General features: G+C 33.9%; 1 protein-coding gene across 1 annotated transcript; it reads left to right on the forward strand.

Annotated features, from left to right (window-relative positions):
- On the forward strand, positions 1-17,446 carry LOC123523504 (stimulated by retinoic acid gene 6 protein-like). Its single transcript, XM_053538380.1, has 6 exons — positions 1-57; positions 3,707-3,824; positions 5,585-5,701; positions 9,162-9,325; positions 12,037-12,210; positions 12,898-17,446. The coding sequence occupies exons 1-6, from the start codon at positions 18-20 to the stop codon at positions 13,224-13,226; spliced, it is 942 nt and encodes a 313-aa protein (XP_053394355.1). The 5' UTR covers positions 1-17; the 3' UTR covers positions 13,227-17,446.
- Positions 17,447-22,117: the final 4,671 nt, after the last annotated feature.

The following is a 22,117-nucleotide window of genomic DNA, read 5'->3' on the forward strand; positions in this document are numbered from 1 at the left end:
TCTAATAGGCACAAGGCATGCGATTCATTGGATCGTCAATAACTGGAATGATGTGGGGTAGGTTGTTTTTAAAAAACATCTTAAATAATCTAGTACTATTTGTCATAAAACTCGTATAGGCATACAGTCGTCATGAAAGTATATTTTGTGTGTATATATGTGTGTGTATGCAGCTGAACGTCTTTTTCAACAATTTTTCAGTCATATAAACCACGGTGTCTACTTCTAGCAATGCCCAGCTTTACAATGATGCCTTACTGGTATATTACGCCGTAGACACGTGACATGATCCTCCAACCAGTCACATTTTACTTTTACTGACGCCGGGCTGACCAATCCTAGCACTATGCTCTTAATGCTAGAGCAACTAGTACCATTTTTACGTCTTTGGTATGACGCGGCTAGGGATCGCATCCACGACCTCCCACGCTCTACCATAAGGCTACCCAGGCGGTTAGAATATATCTTGGCATCCAGAAGTATGAGGAACTATTTTTCGTATTTTTCAACTTTAGATGGAAACATTACTTTCCTGTATGTTTTGACATATGTTACGTCGAATGCACATGCACTTTTATGCTAGCTTTCTAATCACTTATACTACACAACAACTTGCTTAACATTGTTACAAACCTCCATGGTCGCGTGAGGGCTAGATAATGGTCTTGTGATCATCTATCTAATCTTGTTTAACTATTTTGACCTAAATATATCAATTTATACAAAACTCATTACTTTTGCTCTATTAGCGGTGCGTACATAACTTAATATACATTTAAAGATTTTGATGAGCATCTTTTTGCACATGTTTAATTTTGCAGAAAAATCTTTGCTTTTTGAGTAATTTCTTATAAACTAAAGGTGTTATGAAAACTCGAAATGTTGTGCGCTAGGAGTTCCCCAATAAACAAGAAAGCATAAGTTTTGGGCTTTTTTTCACGTAGTACGTGTATTCATTCTAAAACGTTTGGTCCAAAGCAATTCTACTGGATTTACGACTGAAACGTCATTATTTATCTAGTCATCTTATTATATTGTCGAAACTTTGACTACAGTATAAACCGTTTCTTCGTTTGACAATAAATCAAGACAAACTACCAATTTATTTGAATTGCAGGATTACTTTTAACTTTTAGAAATACAAAAAAAAGTAAAATATTACAAATCAAGAGCCCCCTCCCCTCTCGCTTAACATGAGTTTATCATTTAAATTTTGAAAGGCCAAATTATAAGTTGCATCTCTGGTAAAAGTCTTCATTAGGACATATGTCATGTTTGGGCACTTAAGTAATGTCCGATGATACATGTAGAAAAATATTATTTCTCAATATTTGTTTACATCTGAGGTCTCATTTTAAGTATTGAAATGAAAGTTATTCGTACCTTTAGTGCTTTACATGTAACTGATTAACAGTGAGTTCATTTTTCTCAATATGCTTTATATATCTTATTTTTAAAATTCGAATTCGGACACTATGTCATGTCTTGGTCCTACGTTGTGAAACATTTCTACAAGGTCATCAAAATTGTGGCCTCTAAAACATGCAAGGGAATAAAATAACCCTCATAAAGACGGCATTGTGCTTGTGACAGTCTTAGCGTTATGGTAATCTGTAATTGTAAAGATATTGTAATTACATGTAATGGGCAATATGCAGCATTTTCAAGTAATTGTAATTGTATTTGAGTACACTCTTGAAAATCATGTTATGTCTGGATTGTCAGATATAGACACACACCTTGTAGAGTCATGAATTGAAACGGCTGAAAATCCCTCTAATGGAAACAGAACGCAACATAATTTGTATTATTGGCATGTGCTGCCGGTTATTATCAAGCAGTTCATGCTATGTTTGCACCAACTGAAAGACTATTTACCATTGATGGGAATATTCTCAGGCCAGTGAGATGTGCCCAGAGTGACAGCACAACAATCATAATAAATCATAACGCTAATGTAATGATTAGACATTCAAAGTAGATTGCCTTGTGAAACGGAAAAAACTGTGTCATTGTGACAAATTAAATGTAAGTTTTAATATGTAATTAATTACATTGAGATGGGACTGACCCCAGGTCTGACGTGTGACGAGGCAGTCTCTATCAATTATTTAAAAGTTTTTTTTGTTTTTTTTTTGTTTTTTTTTTTTTTTCATTTATTTATTTTTTATAATCAGATACATTGTTTCATATATAAGTACATTTTAGTAAAAGCTAGTAGAAAAAATCAAATCCCTGAAAGGACTGACAGCCAGTGCTTATTGAATAATATTTAAACCGATACACCTGAAGAATCAACATTTCATTGTGCATATACCGGTCATGATTTGAACAATGTTGGTAAAAGTCCGCTAGACAATGCTTCATGTCAAATATCTAAGTTCTGTGCATTGTTGTTCAAGACGAGAAGATTTTTACAGGTTTCCCCTTTACAACTCTATGTAAAAATTAATTTTGCTCAGTTTGGGGCCAATTTCGACCCAAACCCTAAACCCTAACCCTAACCCTAGAGCGGAGTGATTCCGAATATTTCGAATGTGAATATAAGTTCATAGTTATTCTAGAATGCGCTGCTGCTTGTTTTTATTTTTGTTGTTTAAAACAGTAGTCCTCAGTTGCGCAGACACTCACACAATACCAAGATTATAAAAAAAAATGGGACTGTTTTTTACACATCTAGAATATTTTTGTGATGCGGTCACATACAAATAGAAGGAAAACTCAAACGACACGAGGTTGAAACTTGGTAGTTGATTTAGAGCTATAGCCAGTTGGTAAAGCACTGGCTAAAAAATATACATTTATAAAGAAAAAAAAACAACACAAAATTATAAAGGAATATTCAAATTTTCCTGTGTTGTTTAGCCTAGATTGTCAGAGTTTTCTGCAAACAGTATGTCAACCTTTAACATATAAGGCTTTGTTGAGAAGAAATTAAGGAAGAAGTATACCATAAAATTTGAATGAAATGTGTTTGTACATCCCTTTTCTGGACTATGAAATAAAATTTTCTCAGATTTGATGCTTAATGGTTTAATAATGCAGAAATAAAGAAAGCATTGCCACAAAAATTGTTGAGAAACATTCTCTTGTGCCATGATACCTTATAACTTTAAGATATGATAGGGTACCATGTTGATTTATGACACACATTGACCCTAATACTTTATTAGGGTCATAAAGATGATACTGAAGCTGTTGGAAAATCTGTAATCGTACATAGTTGCTTTAAATTAAGAAAATGCGCTACGGTAACCATGGAATCACGAGTCCAGCGACATATACATTTTGAACTTATAAAAGAAAGCTATTATATACATTAATAAAATGTCAACTTATTACATATGCAGACTCCTTTGGATGAGAAAACCAAACTAAAGTAAAAAGTGTTAGATGTCCATATTTTCCTTATTCTTCATAATTACTTTCAGATGGTCATGCGATTTAAACCTGAATAAAACATATTTGTAAACAGAGAAAAAATAAATATGAGATTTTAGCAGTTGAAACATTTAATTACAGGAGTTCTATGAATTGATATTGAATCTACCGTGATGACAAGGTTTACTTCATCCTTAATATGCAACGATGTATGATTTGTGTTTATAATTGGCCCCAAATACCAGTAAAATACATAAAGAGCATTTACATATAGACCATTTTTTCTGTCAAGCCTAATGGTATTTATTTAGTATTTTATGTTTAGGAAGTGTCCTATGTTATCTGATGGTGTGCATTCCTCTGGCGGTGATGATGATTTTGATCAAGTATGTAATTCAAGCTGGAAAAATCAAATACCTTTGGACTCAGTTTGAATGGCTCGTGTATGTATTTCCGTTATTCAAATATATGGTTTAAAGATAAGCATTTTATATATAAATGTCAGTTAATTCATATTCTAAAACCTAACAGTCTTAATAAATCAGACAACCTGTATATTTCGAAATAATCACATTAAGCAGGCATTATGTTCTGTGATAACTATAATAATGTTCTTGCCATAATGACTGAAATAAATTTTTGAAAACCTGTCATATGTTATTTTCTACCCATGATACAGAGAATTTAATATTTAACACCGTAGTACACCTTCCTTGTCTGAACCGCACATTTTACTGATACTAACTAAATCATTTGACCTGGTATATAATTCCAATAATGGATAATCAATTAAGTGAAATGGTCGAAAGGACGAGAAAATAAATTTATCACAACAGTTAAGCTGTGGAAACAGGAAAATATCATCCTCAGTTTGAGATGTATCTGTAGACTCCCGTTTTCAAGACAGATTCTCAAAATCCGTTGAGATTTCTTTAACTGAAGCTCAAGGGTGTGGCTTACTCACTTTGTCTAACTGAAAAAATTGTTGTATAAACTTAATATTATTGCCTACCTAAAATAACTTCAATCATATCATAGCATACGAGACCTATGTACGTTTTGCCTGCTTACTAGCTCAATAAGGAGAGCGCGGATCTACAGATTGCAGGGCCGTGAGTTCGATCCCCAACGAGGCATATGTTCTCCGTGACGATTGATTAAAGATCTTAAATCATTAGTCCTTCCACTCGGATTCAATTTTGGAAGTTGGCAGTTACTTGCGGAGAATAGGTTAGTACTGGTACTGGTACGGAATCCGCAAAACTGGTTAGGTTAATTCCTGCTGTTACATAACTGAAATACGACGCTTAAGCAAAACAAACAAACAACCCATGTACGTTTTAATTTACCTTCGTACACGTACACGGTACACGGTTTTGGAGCTTGGGGGATTTAACATTGCACCAACACAATTATAGGTCATGTGGCGACTTTCCGGCTTTGATGGTGGAAGAAGACCCAAGGTTTCCCTCCGTGTATTATTTCATCACGAGCGAGAACCTGAGTAGAACCACTGACCTTCCTTAAGACCTTGCATGAAGGATTTAACGCCCCGAGTGAACACCATATGCAATATCTTTATGAGTGGCGCAGCCACGATTGAAAATGTAAACAAGTGAAATATATTTCTATCTTACTCTGAAACAAATTTTTATTGTTTCATGTATCTTCAATGATTTAGAAAATATCATATCCATTTACCAACGCAACGTCACCTGCATCGCATCATGACGTCATAATGTCCTGCGTTACAATATAGATCTATGTACAAAAAGTGTCAAATAGTTCTATGACTTTTCCAGATTTCTTTTATTTTATTACATTAAAACGTAAAATATATTTATGATCCTGTAGCACATATATCGTTTTTACCTTACGTATATTTTGCAATGAATTTCATGCAAAGTATTTATTATATTAATATTCTTTTGCATTCAAGTGTAGTTCCATACCAGTGAAAAATAAAAATAATATTTTCACTGTTTGAAACATTTCACTGACAATTTTAAGTAGTTCTATTTTACTGAAAAGCATGTAATACATTTGTTTTCATTATGTGTTTATCTTTAACTTTTAATGCAATGTAACACCTCAAAATAACACTTTACTGTGTGAAATATTTTTCTCTAGTTAAGTTTTCAAAATTGTATTTTCTGTTGTAAGGTTGTTACTTCAGTGTTTCACAATACATTTCTTGTTTCAGTTATCCGGCTTGTATGATTATCATTTTCAAGGTACAAACATTCTTCATTGGACGATTTTTCATGCAACCGAAAATACATCAAAATGATAAACACAGGCCTTTAGCTGTTGATAACAGGTAAATCAAATTGTGGTATATGAGCAAGTGGCAAACATGTGGCCAATTTCAATCGCAGACATGTTAAAACTAATGTCAGTTCAAACGGCAGATGTATAGTGTACTCCAAGGGCAAACATGTAGTCAATTCTAACATTTGACAGGGCAGCCCCGACTGATCAGTAATCTCCTCAGATTCACATTTTTACAATAAATGAAAATAATTGCATAGAAATAATGCATTTTACACCTTCTGTATTTTCTCATTCTCAGGGAATAGTAGCTTAGTTGCTTGTTATTCTAAGTGAAACTGTGTACGAAATATGAATATTTGTCAGATTAATTAAGAAGACAAACACAAAATTACTTTCAAGTGCTTCATTCCAATGACACCTATGTGATAAATCTAAATGGCAAAAATGTTGTTTATTCCATTGTCAGATATGTGATTCGCTCAGATGAAATACATGTGGCTTTTTCCACCCGGTAAACATATGATCAATTCCAATGTCAAACATGTATTCATTCAAACAGTAAGCATTTGTTCCTATCCAATGATATACATGTATTTATTCCAATAGCAAGCATGAGGTGTTTTACAATGGCATACCTGTATTCATTACGACAGCTAGCATGAGGTGTTTTACAATGGCATACCTGTATTCATTACGACAGCTAGCATGAGGTGTTTTACAATGGCATACCAGTATTCATTACGACAGCTAACATGAGGTGTTTTACAATGGCAAACCTGTATTCATTACGACAGCTAGCATGAGGTGTTTTACAATGACATACTTCTTCTTCTTCTTCCAGTTAGGTACATAACCGCTCTCCGCTCTCTGCTAGTTAAAAACATCTATATTACAGTGCTGTTAAAAACGGTACGGTCATCTATCGGAGCTGGACTGCCTGCAACCTGGACCTGAAGATGTCTAGGGAGGGGCTGTCGACAACTGCCTGTGGTAGAGTATTCCAGAGACGTATTCCATTGGGAAAGAAGGAGAACTGGTATGTCAGTGTTCTGGTGAATGGTAACAGGAACTTCTGGGAATGGCCTCGCAGTGTAGTAGCTGGAGTGAGGTGTGTCTTTGGGATGTCCACTAGCTGATTTACTATGCGGTACATCATGATTGTCCTGGACTGCGCTCGCCTTTCTAGTAGTGTAGGCCACTGCAGATTCTGAAGCATCTCTGTCACGCTACTTGATCTGTGGTAGTCATCAGTCACATACCTTGCCGATCTACGCTGGACCATTTCAAGTTTGTTTGTGTTGTCCTTGGTGTATGGGTCCCAGATAACACTTCCATATTCAACTAATGAACGAACAAATGTCTTGTAGCAAAGGTCTTTTGTTGCTTTCGGGCATTGATAAGTATTTCTAGAGATGAAGGCTCTGGTGTTGTTTGCTTTCTTCACAGAAGAGTTAATATGGTTGTCCAGCTGATGTCGGGGAGATTCATGTCGCCACCTACCCATATCACGGCTTTCTTGAATTTGTTGTGTATATCATGCAACAATGAATAAAGATCTTCCATGTACTTAATTTTGCTGCCCGGGGGTCTGTAGAGGCTACCAACTACTAATGTCTGGTTCTTGGTTAAAGAAATCTTGGCAAATATTGCCTCAACCTCTGACGGTAGTTCTATTTCCTCCAAAGTAAATGTGCGCTTTATCGCTAGGAGAACTCCACCATATCCATCAGATCTATCCTTTCGTAGAACTTCATATGTGGGTGGAAAGATTTCTGAGGAGTGTATGCTCTTGTTCAACCACGTCTCGTTTCCAATGATGATGTCTGGGTCAGCATAATCTATAAGATTACCAATTTCTGCCACTTTGTTTTTGACCGACTGGAAGTTGACTGTTAATACTCGAACATTGCTTAGTTTGGCTTGTTTGGGAGGTGCCTTGGATAATAAAGGCGAGGAGGTGTGTTGTGGTTGTCCCAGGTTAAAACTGACTTCAGATATAGGTGAGTGATCTGACGAGCAAAGGGTCTGGAAGCTGTTGCTGGTTTCAAGGCTCACAGATTCAAAAAGTGATGTGTTGAAGTTAGGCATTCCACAATTGTCACATTGCCATGAGATGTTATTGAGAGCTGAGTAGACTGGATCTGGCATATACATACACGTACAATGGTACCAATGTCCGCAGTCATCACAGGCTACACCTTTCTGGGCCCATGTCACAGCCTTGGAGCAAATTTGACAAGGGAATTAGGGTTTACGTGGGCCTGGGTTGGTCTCAATATCTTTCGAATGGACGATAAGGAGTAGAGCAAGATAAAGTTGAGATCTTCTAGTATATCTGTATTCATTAAAAATGTTGTCTATTCCATTGTCAGATATGTGATCCGCTCAGATGAAATACATGTGGCTTTTTCCATCCGGTAAACATATGATCAATTCCTATGTCAAACATGTATTCATTCAAACAGTAAGCATTTGTTCCTATCCAATGATATACATGTATTTATTCCAATAGCAAGCATGAGGTGTTTTACAATGGCATACCTGTATTCATTACGACAGCTAGCATGAGGTGTTTTACAATGGCATACCTGTATTCATTACGACAGCTAGCATGAGGTGTTTTACAATGGCATACCAGTATTCATTACGACAGCTAACATGAGGTGTTTTACAATTGCATACCTGTATTCATTGCGACAGCTAGCATGAGGTGTTTTACAATGGCATACCTGTATTCATTACGACAGCTAGCATGAGGTGTTTTACAATGGCTTACCTGTATTCATTACGACAGCTAGCATGAGGTGTTATACAATGGCATACCTGTATGCATTACGACAGCTAGCATGAGGTGCTTCCCAATGGCATACATGTGTATGTGTTCATTCAAATAGCAAACAAGTACGTCTTTTCAACTGTATACATGCATTCATTCCAGCAGAAAAAAAGGTCTTTTCCAAATGGCATATATGTGTCCATTCCAAGTGCAAACATGCGGTCCTTTCCATAGGTATATAATTATGACTTCATTCCAATAGCAAACATGTGGTCCTTTCAAACGGCATACATGTGTTCATTACAATAGTAAATATATTGTCCAGTCCAAAGAGAAACATGTCGTCTATTGCAAATGTAAACATTTCTTTTATTCGATTCCTTAATATTTAAGGGTGGAATTAAGGGTTTGTCAAAATTTGTTACAAAATTAGATTTTGTAATATTAACGTCTGGTTTTCAGTTTTTTTTTATCAGAATATTACACTGATCATCTGCATATAATTCTTGACTAGAAGGCAGCAGTTAGTAATAACTCATATTACACTGCCACAAAATGATGTACCTTTTCCAGTGTTTATAATTGCCCAAACATACACTTGTCATCTCAAATGCTTTCAAATGTAATTTTTATTTCTGATAAAAGGCTCATGTGCCTTTATTTCTCGGAGTATATAACAAACTTATTTTACACAACCCTCTCTATATATGTATATCGTATTTAATTTCAGGAACGCATACAACATTTTCAGTTTCTTCATGGTGTTTCTGAATGCCAGTGTAGGAGTATTTGCGTTTCTTAAACGTACTTTAGTTAGCGCACTACTGGGTGTTTTCCTAATACCAAGGATGGACCGCTCCTTACTAATGAGGGGATACGAATCAATGGATAAATGTAAGATCATCCACGATATGCTAATGACTTGGTACTGTTGTCAACGACCTTAAATGGTTTCAAAATCAAATAGTAAGGGAAATGCAGGCAAAATAATATCTAAAAGTCACGTGGATTGGCCACTCTGAGTATGGATAAGTTGTAGGTTTAAAGAAATTTTTTAGTAAAACTGGTAGACTATCTAAGACTACCTGTCTTTATAAGGAAGTTGTTGTTCAATACGTGTCATCTTATAAGTAGCTTAGAGTTATGTTTATTTCAAGTAGTATTTTTACCTTTTATCAATGGTTTTGGTGGTATTTCATATAGAGGCAAGAAATTTATTTTGTCTTATATGAAAGTCAGAATTTTTTTTCAGAACTTGAAAGCCAGAATATTTTTTAAAAACCAAGGATTTGTTTTTATTTCCAAAATATTTTCTGTTTTAGCTTTGTTATTCAAAACCGATAAGAGCAATAAGGATATACATTATGTATTGATTAATTTCCCTAAGTACACATGAAATAGCTAAATGTTATGTATGTCTCTTTGATTAGAATTTAAAATATGTAGCAGTTTGACCCAAATTATAGTTCCTAATTTTTAGTGCAGTTACACACTTCTCCATGCAACAATGGTTAAAAACTTTGTTTTTGATTTACATACCTATATAAATCATATGATTAATGCCTAAAAGATAAATGCGTCCCAATGGGCATTGCCATCCGAAAATGGATGTTGAGGGACAAATTAGGGGTGTTCGGGGACATGTTCCGCAGGAAAAAATGCAATTCATAACAACTCTGATGCATTTTGATGTAAATTTGGAGGTAAAAACTCCCCCCTTTTGGATTTTTTATTATAATAGATTATAAATTAAAATGTTGCGCGTGCACGGTCTACTTATATGAAAATGTATGATACAGATCACCCAAATATTTCGAAAATTGCTTTTAGGTAAAACAATGGACATAACTGTCTAGACTTAATGTAAGATATAAGCAGTCTGATAGGTACAGAACGAAAGAAGATGCAATATATTTTGTGTAACTAAGAGACAATGGATATGTGTGCTTGTCACTTTAGCTTAATAATATACATTTTATACCACGTTTGTGAAAGCAGCGAGCAGAAAAGTTCTTTTAAAATGCTCTGGGCTCTGAGTTCTAGGCTTTAAAAATGTATGCCTGCAGATTTGTAGGAACTGTGCATCTTTGAATCAGACAGTGTATAGACAGTATTATATATGTATGTATGTTTACCAGGATGTAAGAAGTTTTTTTAAAGTAGACCTCCAACTTTAAAAAAGCTTCTTACATCCTGGTAAACATACACAGGTTATGGATGACTTTTTGAGAGGGAACTCCATCCTGCAATATTTTGGTATTTTAAACACTAAATCCTGCATTATACTAAGTTTTAACAGATAGAAATTTCTGTCATAAACGGAAGTTTCATAAATGTTTTACTTTTTACCAAATGAAAAGTTTGTACTTTTTATCAAATTTGTATTATATTACATGTAGAGTTAAAAATTATAAAATTTTGTTTGTAAACATTTTTGGTCTACATGTATGTGTTTGAGAGCTGTTCTCAATAGAATGGTAATTTTGTTTTTAGAAAGTGTTGTTTACTTCTTCCTTTTACGTCCAAATGACGCCATATTTTATATGCATGGCGCCTGGACATTTTGCTGCTGTGCTTTTACCTAATTTTAGGCGAACAAGAACCTTGTGGTCAAATTCTAATCATGACAGATAAAAACGACTTCGCTGTAGTTGTGGTCAATCAAAACGACCTACGCGCTTCGGCTATTAGCAAATTTGTTACAAAATATGTATGACGAAATTACTTAAAGACTGCGAATTACAATTATATATTTCACACTTCTCTTTACCCTCTGACAACAAAGTCTACATTATTTTTTAAAAACCCTCGTAGGAAGTGGTACTATAGGTGATTTTGAATATTTCAAAAGCCAAAAGCTGAATTCTAGTGAGCGTCTAGGATAAAATTATCAGTATTGTCTTCTTAATACGAAGATTACTATTCATATATTAAAATTATAAGTATAACATAATGCGGTCAAAATTACACCATACAGCTTTCATACTTCCGAATCATCAGCAGTGTTCAATATTTATACTTAGATTGAAAGAAACAGTTTTATGTTATGCTGCATACTGGCCACATTATGTAACTATAGAATATTAAATCTAATAGCAATTTTAAAGTCAAACAGTGTGGCTTTAAGAGTAATGGCTTTTAAATTTGACTTCGAGCCAGATTTTTTTCAGTGATTTAGGAGTCAGATGATTTGTTTTTAATATGTTGAAGGCTGAATACTTTTTCAAGCAAAACCAATGTCAGATTCTTTTCCAACAAATCACCGTCCCCTAGAATAGAATTCACTATTACTCTGTCTGGGAAACTACTTGTATAGTAGGAACGTTTACGTAATGGTTAACCGGAAACTTGTTAATATGTATGGTACCCAGATATTAGTCATTTGGAAAATACAATTATTTTGTTCCATTCTATTCTTGTAACTAAACCTCATATCAATAAAGTGAATATTAAATAAACCAATATGGATCAAATTGTCGTGAAATTAAAGCTTAAAACCTGATATACAAATATAAATGTTCCTGGTTTATACAATGTACTTATATAATTGAACAGTATTTCATGTGTTATAAACATCGATATATTTCACCTTTATATTATTACAGGTTATGTAAATTACATCGGTATGATAATGGTAGACGTTGCACATAACCATCCAGTTTTACGGACCTTCTGTTACCTCCTGAAATCAAAGATAGAGGACAGGAAAATAATGAAACGTCCGCATTCTGGGGAACAAATTATTGCTAATTTTGCCAGGAACTCCGCTATATCCACTAGTAATAACTTCCTTGATATCATTACTTGTTATTATTTTATTACTCTTTCCTTTAGCCTTCCAAAAACACGAACATATTTTAGAAAATTATAACAGTTCCTCTTTCTCAGTATATATCGCAATATATTTCACCAAGTTTCTCGGAGTAATCGTAGAATGCACTTGCAAATTGCAAAAATGCTTTTTCGATATCATATCTTGAAAATTATTTTGTTAGAGTATATAACATGACATACATGCTCATATACATATATGTTTGATGTATTTTCACTTTTCAAACATTGTCGTTTACCGAATCTATCCGCACAGTTTTACTGTAAGCCCGCCCGCTTAACTCAGTAGGGAGAGCGCATCTACAGATCTTGGGGTTGTGAGTTCGAGCCCTGGGCGTGGCATTTGCCCTCCGTGACGATTTGATAAAAGACATCGTGTCTGAAATAATTCGTCCTCCACCTCTGATTTATGTGGGAAAGTTGGCAGTTACTTGCGGAGAACAGGTTTGTACTGGTTCCGAATCCAGGAACACTGGTTAGGTTAACTGCCCGCCGTTACATAACTGAAATACTGTTGAAAAACGGCGTTATACTCGAAACAAACAAAACAAACAAACAAGTTTACTGTAACATGGACACTAGTAGTGACTGCGTCCCCTACTGTAAGAATATTAATCATCTTTTGAATTTTTCAGCGAATAATATAAGGAATCGAAGATGGTGGCTAGCATATACCCTACTTCGAAACCCTTCATTATCTGCAATGCGAGTTCATGAATCAAAGAAGGACTCCCTGGTCAATTCAACTGTTGATCTGAATGAAATCAAGTGTTCGAATATTGAATCCTCAAAGATCAATGACCAGCCAGGAGACATCTGGGACTGTTCCTGTAGACTTATTTGCTGTAGAGAGTACAAGTTTCGTATCCCTCCAAATTTGCTGACAAATATCTTTGCAGTTATTGTTTTGCTTTCTATCATTATCATTTTTGCATGTCTCCCTTTAATTAGATCAAATATGTAGTAGAACTTAACTTGTGGTAGGATTATGGAAGTGTAGGCCTACATATTAAGCAAGTGACTATATAACAATGTAATCTGAAAGCTACTGTTACCAGTTTATGGAACATAAATTTGTTTTGTATTCATTCTGAATTAAGTGCATCATAGCTGAAGGTCAAGTATCATCGGCCTTCCATATATATGACTGGTGGTAGGACAATTATCAAGAGCAACTGTATACTTTATACGCGAACATATAGACTAAGTGTGCCAATATATCCGAAAAAGGGACATAAAAATTGCCTTTGATGGCATTCTTTGTTAAGGCAGCTATTTTCAAGGTTAACTTTATGAAAATTGGGAAAATTCTAGGAGGGTCGTCCCCTTCTTAAGGTCATAGTAAGGATACAGAACAAAGTCAAATGTCAAATAAGTGCATTTTTATCTCTATAGAAAAGGGTAAACTTTTGGTTTGTCATGACATTTTGTTAATATACAAAGGTAACTTTAAAACTTCTGTTTTTAGGCTTACTATTTCAAAAAGGCTTGGTTATCATCTGTATGACTATTTCAGGGTGTTCAATAAATATTTACACGATAAATGTTAGAATATAGTATTGCAATTTTTCTAATACGGAACATCAAGAAAAAACTTATTATGTTGTAGTTACGGATAAATATCTTAAGAGAGTTAGTATTATCTTTCTTTAATTAAAATACATTTTTTTTTTATTTTGGGTTAAGCGCCATTTTGTCAATAGTACCTCAGTCAGTTTGTGTCAGGCAATTAACCTAGCTCGTGTTTCTGGATTTTCTAATAGCACTAGCCTGTTTCCAGCAATGTCTCCTTATGATTCAGAGGTCGATGTTTAAATGACTCCTGACACATGTTTTTTTATCAAATCGTCACGGAAAACATCCGCTTGGCCTTGAGATTGAACTCAACCTCGCGATCCGTAGAACTGCGACCTTCTTTTTGAGCTAAGTGGGCAGACTGAAAATACTTGTTTGTGTGCATGATAGTAAAGTGAATTTAACACTTAATATGAGATATCTTATATATTTATGTTGATCGTACTCTTCTCTCCTCTCCAAACATACAACAACTTTCTTTTCGAAATACATTTTTCAAAGGTATACAATAAATTATCATTCTGTTTTAAAGTCAATGCAAAGTTTAGAATTAAACTGTATTGCTGCTTGAAATTCAATAAATGCACTTGCAGTGTCATACTATGTCTTAATATAAGTACACGCTTTATTTTGCTATCATTAATACGTTAGAAGTACGTTTTCAAAAGTTCAGTTTTTACGTTTGAGCTGTCTTTGACCTTTGATTAGTCAGTACCAAAAATATGTCTGCATAGACTCATATATAAAGATTTGCATAGATGTCAAGAATTAACACACGCCATCGAATTAACATTTGCCATAGCAGGTCAATATTTCAACACAAATTAGAAGACACTTAAATAAATAATTTGTATTGATACATTTATTTAATATAAAATACTAAAAGGCGTTTAAACATTATTTATAACCAAGTAAGGGTGTAATGAAAAAAACACGAGTGAACAGCAGCATAGATTTTTCAATGCACTCATTTTACCTTATACCTCCCATTTAAATTTCATGTTTAGTGCTAAGGACCATTTTCTTACCTATATCAGAGCATTTACAATGAATTCCATCAGAAGTCACATTTTCCTGAGATATTGGCAAAGAATATTTCATTAAAATTTGCATTATTCCCCTTATTTCATTAGTATCACTTAAATTTGCCTCGTTTGGTCTGTTCATTTTACATTGTTATATAGGTTGTCATAATTTGTGTTTAAATATTCAATTCTGTAATCAACAGACCCTGCTTAAATGGTAATTCGAATCGTAAATTAAAAGAAACTAGGCCCTTAGCAAATATTTTTGCTTGCTATCCCGAACAATTTAAATGAAAACGCCGCTTACAATTAAGTTTTTTTTTCGCAATTCCAAAAAAAAGGAGAATTTGATCGCATTCATTCGTCGGCTTCAGTGTCCCGACTGGATTATATTTTGATATGAAACGAAACACAATTGATGATCTGGCATGTAACGCACATCTTACATAACTCTTGCTTATTTTCCACACAGTTGTAGCCCTTTTTCCATTTTGCAATTTGTGTAACGCTTTTATATGTACGCAGCTATCTCATTAACCACTAGTTGGATGGATTAAAACTTTACTACCTTTTTTACTATGCTGATCTAACATGCAACCAACAGGCTTTATAACACTGATTTTGGCTTTGTCACAACGTTATATAGCTTCTGAAACTTTTAATCTTTTTTGTTAAGCTTTGTATGCATGTATGTATGTTTGTTTTATTGACCACTTTTAACTTTACACATTGATGAGCCGACATGCTGTACAGATGTTCCATGACAGTCACTCTGTTTTTGGCTTTTCAAAAAGTTATACTCCTTTTTTACTTAGCAATCATTGGTTAAGGTTTTGTATGTTAACATGTATCTCATTTAGCATAAGAGGGAAAAGTCCAATGGCTTAAACATAAGTTAAAGCAAAATGGTTTTTGTCACTGATTATTTCCTTTATCTTTCTTTAGTGACAATGCTCTTATAAAGTCGAGCTTTATGTCCTCCTTTAAAGTTGATATTTGCCCGTTTTCAACAAAATAGGTGCAAGCATGGAAACATTCATGCAATGGTATTCAAATTCATAACAGAGATCAGTTCATAATTAAACAAGCAAGTGAATTAATATTTTTCTAAAAATCTCCTATATAAATAGTAGTACACATGGAAAGGTGTTAAGCTTAACTATTCAACCTATTTCTTAACGTATTTCAGGCAGACCTAAAGCTGTCCTCTTAATAGATAGCATCAAAGGGGATACTTCTTTAGGCAAGTGCTTACCCGATAATGCGTCTGATGCAATAGTGCATGTGACGTGTGCGTCTATGGGTATTAAACTAAATCTGGCCTCATGGAACTTTTGCACCAAAACATTTTCTATGTTAATCCCACTTTTCAGGTCATCTTGAATCCATTTCATACAATCTTTAAATGATTGTCTGCCAAACTGGCAGAAATAACATCGGTTTGATTAAATACGCTAGTAAAATTAAAAATTCATATTGGTCAACAAATGAGTATTTATTTGAATGTATACATCTCCATTTTATAAGCATACCCATTTATAAAAATCTAGCAACAAGTGATGGCCGTGCTTCGTTTGTTGGAGAATATATTTGAACATGTACCACTAAGCGATTATGTTTTCAATGCAAACTATGAAATCATAAGTTAGAAAGAACATTAGCAATTAGAAAGGTAAGTCCAAGCTGAAAATATCCAAAGAAATTAAGTTATCCAAACCGGCGTAAACTTATTATCCCGTTACATTCATATTTCTACTACAAACAATGTTGTGTGTCCTTTTGAACGTTAATTGATGCATACTTATACAAGATTATCATTAAGTATATTCTCACCCATACTGTCGAATTATTTTGATTTAACTAACAATAAAATTTTAGAACACCTAACAGGAAATTGAACAATCTCTATGAGTTTATAGAAGGCATATTTAAGCTAATTACCATTCAGATTGCAATCCAGGTGTGGCGATTACGTCTTTGGACATTACCAGCGTTACTAAACAAAGTTTTTAAAAGGCGTATAAATATCTTCAAAGACTTACATGATGTTCTATTGTTTTCTGTTTTGAGCGGCCATATTGGACAGATGCAAACACATGACTACCGTTGTAGTTACCACACAATATAAACATTGAGAGCAAATAAACGACCTTTATGATCCCAACCGCCAATAGCGCAAAAGTAAAACCATCATACTTGCAAGTAATCTGATTGAAAAATGTGTTGAACAACTTTAACAAAGATTAGTCTTTTCTTAGACTATCAGTATCAGGGAATTGTAACAAATACTTGTTTAATTGATATGTCTTCATGTAGTATGTGGCTTTCTGTAAAAAGTACAACATTAGAATTTAATTTTTGGTACAGTATTAGTATTTTATTGAATACATTGTTATATCATTTTCGGAAGTACAGCATTATGGTACATGTATATCTTTTAACCCTTTCACATGCAAATGAAGTATAGAATTGTTTGATGTTCTGGTGTAGTGTATTTTGATATTTTGTTAGTATTTCATACGCTTATTTGCATGATAATTTTCGCACTATTTTTGTACCAATAAAATACTGTGAAGAATTAGTACTTATTGTTAGTGTTTTGTTTGCCTTTTTATATACGAGTACTGCATATAGAATCTGAAGGACACTAACTTTACAACGTAATGCTTTTTTTTTTTTAATTTAAAATTGGACGAACCTATTTGCCCAAAATTATGAATAAAAATCACTGATCGCTGTCATACAATTACTCACATTGAATTATCCATTTTCTGTGGTGGCATATTTCTGCATACGATAACCAGATAAGTGTCCCGAAAATGTATCAAGTTTTCACGGAAAGCAGAAAAGTTTTCGCGAAAACATAAAAGCTTTTCACGAAAAGAACTGCAAATATTAAGTGGAAAAAATGCGTAAGTGCCTATGGTGGCATATTTCTGCATACGATAACCAGATAAGTTTTGCGAAAATGTATCGAATTTTCAAGAAAAACATAAAACAAATCGCGAAAACATATAAGCTTCCCGCGAAAACATAAAAGTTTTCTCGAAAGGAACTGCAAATATTAAGTGGATAAATTTACGTTAGTGCCCATTTCTGCGTAAGAAAACCAGCTAAGTTTCGCGAAAATGGACCAAATTTTCATAAAAAACGGTAAAGTTTTCGTGAAAATAAAATATTATTTTCGCGAAAACATTTTATTTTCACGAAAACTTTACCGTTTTTCATGAAAGTTTAGTCCATTTTCGTGAAACCTATCTAGTTTCCCTATGCAGTAGTGGGCACTAACGCAATCTTTTTCCATTTAATATTTGAAGTTCTTTTCGTGAAAAGCTTTTATGTTTTCGCGAAAAAAATTCTGTTTATCGTAAAATCTAATACATTTTCGCGAAACTTATCTGGTTATCGTATGCAGAAATATGCCACCATAAGTGCCCACTTCTGCATAAGAAAACCGGATATGTTTCGCGAAAATGGACCAAACGTTCACGAAAAACGAAACTCTACCGTTTTTCATGAAAGTTTGGTGCATTTTCGCAAAATTTATCTGGTTTTCTTATGCAAATGTGGCACTAACATGGTGGCAAAAAACTGCCACCACTTAATTATCAGGTTTCATGAAAACTTTCACGAAAATAATTTAGGTTTTCACATTAATAATGGAGGATTTCATGAAAACAGTAAATTATCACAAAGGCCACTTAAATATCTTAACACGAAATTATGCTAGTTAGTGCTTTGAACTGACACCACTTAAAGAAAATTTTCATGAAAAGTTTCGCGAAAGCAGATAATTTTTCACGAAAGCAGATAATTTTTCATGAAACCAGATAATTTTTCACGAAACCACAAAACATTTCAAGAAAAGTTTTCATGAAAAGTTCCGCTAAACTAGATAATTTTTCACGAAACCAGATAATGTTTCATGAAACCAGATAATTTTCACGAAACCAGAATTTATGGAAAGAAAATTGTTTACCTTGTTCAGTGTTCCTGAACCACGTTACCCCAAGACAGAAGAATCGTTCCGAATATGTTCCGTTTCTATTCTTAGTTGACTACTTTCATGAAAAGTTTAATTGGTATCATGAAAAGTTTTCGTGAAAGTTTTATCTGGTTAACGAGACAATATGTCAAAGTAGTGCCCTGAACTGCATAAAGATAACCAAATAGTCCCCTCTACGGAATGAAGTGTGTTATATCCACCCCAATCCCCGACCACCACCCCTAAGAGTGTCTTGAACTTATAGATATTTAATTATAACATTCAGATGGGTTTCAAAATCAACGTATGTTTTATTATTTCTGTTCATTCCGTATTTGTTATCGTATGCAGTAGTTGGCACTATCGTGAATTTTTTGCACTTAGAACAAGAGATTCTTTTCGTGAAAAGTTTGTAAATTTCCGTGAAAACTCTATACATTTTCGTGAAACTTATCTGATTATCGTATGCAGAAATATGCCACCATACATACTAACACAAATTTTTCCATTTAATATTTGCAGTTCTTTTCGTGAAAAGTTTTTATTGTTTCGCGAAAAGCTTTTTATGTTTTCGCGAAAACTTTTCTGTGTTTTCGTGAAAACTCGATACATTTCTGCGAAACTTATCTGGTTATCGTATGTAGAAATATGCCACCATAACTTTCATTTTTGCATCGTTGGCTGACGAAAAATATGTTTGTAACACCATCTTATCAATGTTATGCATTTCGCAACATTATCTCAGTTCCATACAGTCGCTATCTACAACTGCTGATCTTCCGGTAATTGTTATCATTATGTTTAAGTGTCCTAAACATATGCAAATAAAACTCTTGTCTCGTATCTTTGTTAATGAAACAAGCTAGCCGTTACTCGTGCATGCTAAAATCCTCTGCCCAACACATGTCAAGCAAACAACAACCTCTGAAGTTTTGCATTTTCTCAGTCCTTTACATTCACAAAATAGCCGTCCAAACAACCTGGCAATCTTCACCAGCAAATACATTTTAGAAGCAACTACTCATAAAATGTGTTTGTTAGATATATAAGTCCAATGAAAAACAAGAAATATTGGTAAAACCGATGGATGCTCCCCGAAATTTACATATTAAAAGAACAAACGTGGAATTTACTGACTGGGTAAATAGAGTTTAAAAGGCAATATCTCACTGAAAACTCATTACAATTATGAATAATAAAGAAAATTTGCGCACCTCCGCTTGAGAGTAAAGCGTCGTATGAATATTTGCTGAATTCTAGGCAGTGGTTGCAGAAAAATTTCAAATTATAAGTACACTGTATGTTTTTATAGCATTCAAGCAGTACAGAAGTGTTTTGGCTGTAAGCCCACACCAACCCTACGCAAGATTGGCGCCATAATCCGACAGCTAGTATTGCGCATGCAGTTAAAAAGAACACATACGCGCACAAAGATTGAGCCAAAGTTTTATCGTGTATTTGCTAATTACGATGATTTCTACCGAAGTATGTTTTATCCGTCGATATGGTCTCTAGACTTGTTGTAAGGACCATATAAAGGATATGTTGGCAAGTTAAATTATTTAGTTCATTCAGATGCGTCGTAATTAATCACTCTGGTTTTCGGCCTTTGTGGTTAGATTAATGCGTATCTGAACTCAAAACTGTGTTTTATTTGCCAACAAAGCACGCAAAACTAGCATCTATTTCACCCCCTAATACTAAAAAAAAAAATGAATTCGATGTTTCGTATTTGAATAAGAAAAATGTTCATGATTAAAATAGTAAGTTTTGCCAAAAATTGTAGCTCTACGTGAATTTCATTAAGATAAATCTCGACAATTTATTGATAAATTCATTGAATAAGATTGACATAATATTATAATATCGATTTCTAACTTGGGTTGAGGGATAATGGATATAGCTGTTACTAGTGTGCTGCATTTTTCAGGATTAATAACATCAACAATGCTTGTGCTTGAAAACAATGCACGGCTGACGGCCTGGCGCTCATCTTCCGCGCGGTCTGGTCAGGATCCATACTGTTCGCTTTCAAAACCTATTGCAATTAGAGAAACCGATAGCGAACAGCATGGATCCTGACCAGACTGCGCGGATGGTCTGGATCAATGGTGGTCGCAAATGACTTATGTTGGTTTTCTTATGGTGCGGCTCATTTCAATTAGCTTCATTTTCTAGTTATTTGGGACAAGATTTTGTGATAACTTAGTATTTAAGCGACATATTATTTTTTAATAACTATAAATATTTATTAATACGGAGAAACAATTATATTGCGTCTTTAATATATTTTCTTGATTTATCAAACTTAGGCTATAATAAATTAATTGATTGATTCTCATGCGATGTTGTTGTTGTTGTTGTTTTCGAAAATAGGGCGTACAGGGATTATTTATTCTTTTTTTCTATTAAATTGGCAGTTATTTTTATTTATCACATGTTTGACATCGCGGGAGTGAAATAAAACCATTATGCACTAAGTGTAATAAAGATTTTACGTTGACGTCGTTTAAAGTGTCGGAGAAGTTGGTCAAATTGATTTGTTAATATTAGCTAAAGAAAGTAGACCTTTTTATGTTTCGGCTGGAAAGGCTAACATGTGATAAAAAGAATATTACATATGTGACTTTCCACATTGAATTTATTCTACTTGTCACATTGAATTTATTCAACACAGGTTGAATAAAAGTGTTTAAATGCTCGACAGAGCCTCGCTTTTTATCATTCTTTTCAACTCATTTAATAGATTCAATATGGAAGGACCTCTATAAATGTAGAACATATTTTTTTGTGAAATTAGAAATGATCGAAGCTGCATACACGCATACATAAACCGGTGAGGATGGGTATGTGGATATTAGAATCAAACTTATTTTTTATTTAAGCCTTTTCACATAAATCATCATTTTTTTTCATATACTTAACACAAAAATTTACCAGTAATCCATAACTGAATTACCATAGTTTCATTTTATTCAAAATAAATTATATTTTTAACATTGTTTGATAAAAATGTCCCTGATATTCTTATTAGATCCTTCCTTAAAATTGCTGCCTTTTAACAAAACTGCTTTCGATAGGTGCCGTATATAGACGTAGTTCTTTCCTCTTATTATGATGTTCGATCACTTATGGTGCGTATTTGGGGTAAATTAAAACATTGTTTGCATTCATATTTTGTTATATCATTTATAATTCTTCTGTTTATGATTCACTTTTGTTGTTGAAAGCTTTTTTTAACAGGTATCAATAAACGCTTATTGTTTGCAT

This window comes from Mercenaria mercenaria, chromosome 3, assembly GCF_021730395.1.
Source record: "Mercenaria mercenaria strain notata chromosome 3, MADL_Memer_1, whole genome shotgun sequence".
Taxonomy (NCBI): Eukaryota; Metazoa; Mollusca; class Bivalvia; order Venerida; family Veneridae; genus Mercenaria; species Mercenaria mercenaria.